A 3,056-nucleotide genomic window follows, 5' to 3' on the forward strand; every position below is an offset into this window, starting at 1 on the left:
CCGTGCCAGACGCGCGGCTCTAAACGGGTTTTTCTCCCCCCCAGCCGCAGCATCCCAGGGGCAGCCCTCTTGGAAAGGCTGGGCAGCAGCTCCGGGCACTAATGAGGGGTCCTGAGCCCCCCCAAAACACCTCCTCAAACCTTGCCAGGAAGGGAGGCAATGCCAGGATGGAGGAGTGAGAAATGCCAGAGGTTTAAGGTGGGAAAATAGCATGCAAAAGACCAGCTCTGCCTTTGCCCGGTGTGCTCACCATCACCGACGTCCCCTGCTCCCAGCCCAAACACAGGGAGGATGCCCAGTTGCCCAGTGCCCAAGGGGCTGGAAGCAACCTGCGAGATGCGCCATCAGAGCTCTCCTGCCAGCCTGGCCTTCATGTGTGGGCACTGCCATGGCTTTTCCTCATCCCTTTGACAACTTCTTGAGATGTTCTGCAGGCCACTTGCTGGAGATCCTCATGGCTTGTGCATTAATTCGCCTTCTCACAGACCAGGTCATAAGCGCTCTGTCTACCACGGAGACTTCTCATGTGTATCCAAAGCCACCTCAAAAATTTGAGCTTTGGGCTACTGAGCGTGGGTTTCCAAATCCCCCGGCAGCCGTCCCTTTGGTTTTACAGCAGGCCAAAGATGTTCAGCAAACTTTTGCTGGTGGGACATCAAGGTTCAGGACGGGTAGGAAGTGCGGCCAAGCCTTTTGCTATGGTGTGTGATTCCCCAGAGGCAGGAGTGCGGCTGAAGGCTGGATGCTCTGCAGGACCCTCCAGCAAGCACTGGCTCACGTAGGAAGATGAAGGTCCTGTGGCCGCGGCTGCTGGCAGATCTGAATCCACTGGCTGAACAGGACTGAGATCCTCGAAGGCAAATCCACACTCCGGCACACGCGACATCAGGAGGGAGCAGAGCCGAGCGGGAGGGGACAGCCCCCACTCATCAGCAGCTCTTTGACACAATGGGAAACTGCGTATCTACCCGGCTCGAGATGAAATTTAAGTTGGGGTCTTATGTAACAGCTTTTTGGCAGGGAGATAAGTTTTGGGGTGTCAGGGGACCACAGATGGATGCAGTCAAGGAAGGCAGATGTCTCCTCGATCGTGTGCCTTTGCACGGAGCTTGCCTTGGGATTTCAGGAATGGATGGTTTAGCAACATGTAAAAAATGCAGCCCAGCCGTGATCTGCAGCTTTTGAATTGCTGAGACTGAATCGGTCCCACCTGTGGCCCCGGGGACCTCACTGGGTTTCCAGCAGAGGCAGAGCTGGCCCATCCCTGCAGGGGTGACAGCAGGTCCTCCTCTGTGCAGCCACCCCGTGCAGGCAAGACTTGCTCCAGCAGCCTGGGGTTCAACCCTGCCTGTGCTCCAGCAGGATTTACAGCTGGCCAGAGGAGACAGACCCTGCCCGGGGTGGGGGGGACAAGGAGGATGGGTGGGATGAGGGCTCGCACGTCCTGCACAGCATCGTTCCTGCTCCAGGCCATCATCAGCCTGGGCTGACCTCAGGCTAGGGGCAGCTGAACGGAGCTGGGCGCTCCATCCTTCCCACCCACGAGGGCTTGACCCGGAACGATGTTTTGGGGATGTTTCCCTGCCCTCAAGGGGAGTTCCTGACCTGTCCCTGATCCAACAACATCTGAGCAGGGATGGGTGAAGGAGAAAAGCACAAGTTGCTCTTGCTGGCAAAGCCTGCTGCAGCCAGGGTAAAGCGTGACCGTCCCCTTCAAGCCAGGCTCATCCTTCTCCCCTCCTGTTAGCGATTTGGGGATGCAGGCTGTTACACCCCACAGGCAGGCACCACGCCGATGTCAGTGCTGAGGCAGGACCGCAGAGGAGAGGAGAAGCATTTGGGGGCAGGCTCTGGGAGCAGCGTCACCATTTTGGTGTCACACACTTTATCAGGCTGGGAGGATGGAGATGCTCATCTGGGAGCAGCAATCACCCTGCGCCCCACATAGCCCGCAGAGCCCTTGCCAAGCCTGGCAGAGCCCCTCTCCCAGCCCGCGGCAGCAGTGGGGGAGGCTCTTGCCTCTCCCCACCCAAGAGCTGCGAGCGTTGGCTCTATCTTTGGTGCTTTTCTTCCAGCCCTGAACTGGGTCCACGCAGAGCAGCCAGCGCACAGAGCAGAGGTCCAGGTTCTCAGGAGGACCTTGCGCATGAGTCAGAGGAAGCAGGGAGAGGTTTTTTCCTTGGCAGGTGGCACCACGAGCTCTTCCCAGCCAGGGAGGAGGAAGCGGGGCCATGCTCCTCCTCTTCTGGGCTTGGACCCTGCATTTTGGGGTGTGCCAGAGATCCCAGGCACTGACTGCTGAGGCTCCTGCCAGGAGGCAGGGGATGGAGTGGCAGGTTTCTACCTGTGGGGACAACCTGCCCTTGCAAACCTCCTGGCCTCACACACCCCCTGTCAGGGCTTTCTCCGGGCTGCTGGCCGAAACCTGCCCAGAGGACAGCAAGCAGTCTTGCTCCACACCTCTGCTCCCCCCGCCTCGGCATCTGAGGGTGGAGGGGATTTTGGGAAAGGGGGATCAGCCACAAGTGCAGCCTCCTCCAGCATGCACTAGAGGTGAGGTGCAAGTGGCAGGAAGCCTTAGCGTGGTGTACTTGAAACGGGTGACAGGCCCTCCGGGACACCCCCCCTGCACCCACCTGCTTGGTGAAGAGGATGGCGGTGTCCCAGTACTCAGGGTGCTTGTCGCTGACCTTGTTCAACTTCTTCTGCCAGGCACAGAAGTTGCGGAGGGTGAGGGCGGCGTTGCTGGAGACCTTGGGCCCCTTGTCATCCTGCCCGATGAGAAGGAACTTGACCACAGAGATCTGGATGGGGTTACGGATGCTGGGGTGCTTGTAGAGGCGGGCGGCCGTGGCCATCAGGGTGAGCAGGTAGTGCTGGAGGTCATCCCCGTGGAACTTCACCATCGACTCGTCAGCCACCACCAAGGTCTCCACGTAACGGGGGACCGAGGCAAAACGCTTGGCCCGACCCCCTTTGCCCCCTCCACGTCCCCGGTACTTGTCCAACGCCTGCAGCACCCCGGGGGTGAGCCCAGAGCCCACGGCGCAGCGGGA

General features: G+C 59.7%; 1 protein-coding gene across 1 annotated transcript in view; it reads right to left on the reverse strand.

Annotated features, from left to right (window-relative positions):
• The window catches only part of ADAMTS15 (ADAM metallopeptidase with thrombospondin type 1 motif, 15), a gene marked incomplete at its 5' end in the record, with an annotated part of 9,707 nt that extends 6,657 nt beyond the window's left edge, over positions 1 to 3,050 (reverse strand). The window contains one exon of the mRNA XM_010132047.1: positions 2,637 to 3,050. Within this exon, the coding sequence (XP_010130349.1) occupies positions 2,637 to 3,050 (414 nt within the window). The remainder of the gene's footprint in view (positions 1 to 2,636) is intronic.
• Positions 3,051 to 3,056: the final 6 nt, after the last annotated feature.

Source organism: Buceros rhinoceros, unplaced genomic scaffold (genome assembly GCF_000710305.1).
Source record: "Buceros rhinoceros silvestris isolate BGI_N320 unplaced genomic scaffold, ASM71030v1 scaffold14342, whole genome shotgun sequence".
Lineage (NCBI taxonomy): Eukaryota > Metazoa > Chordata > Aves > Bucerotiformes > Bucerotidae > Buceros > Buceros rhinoceros.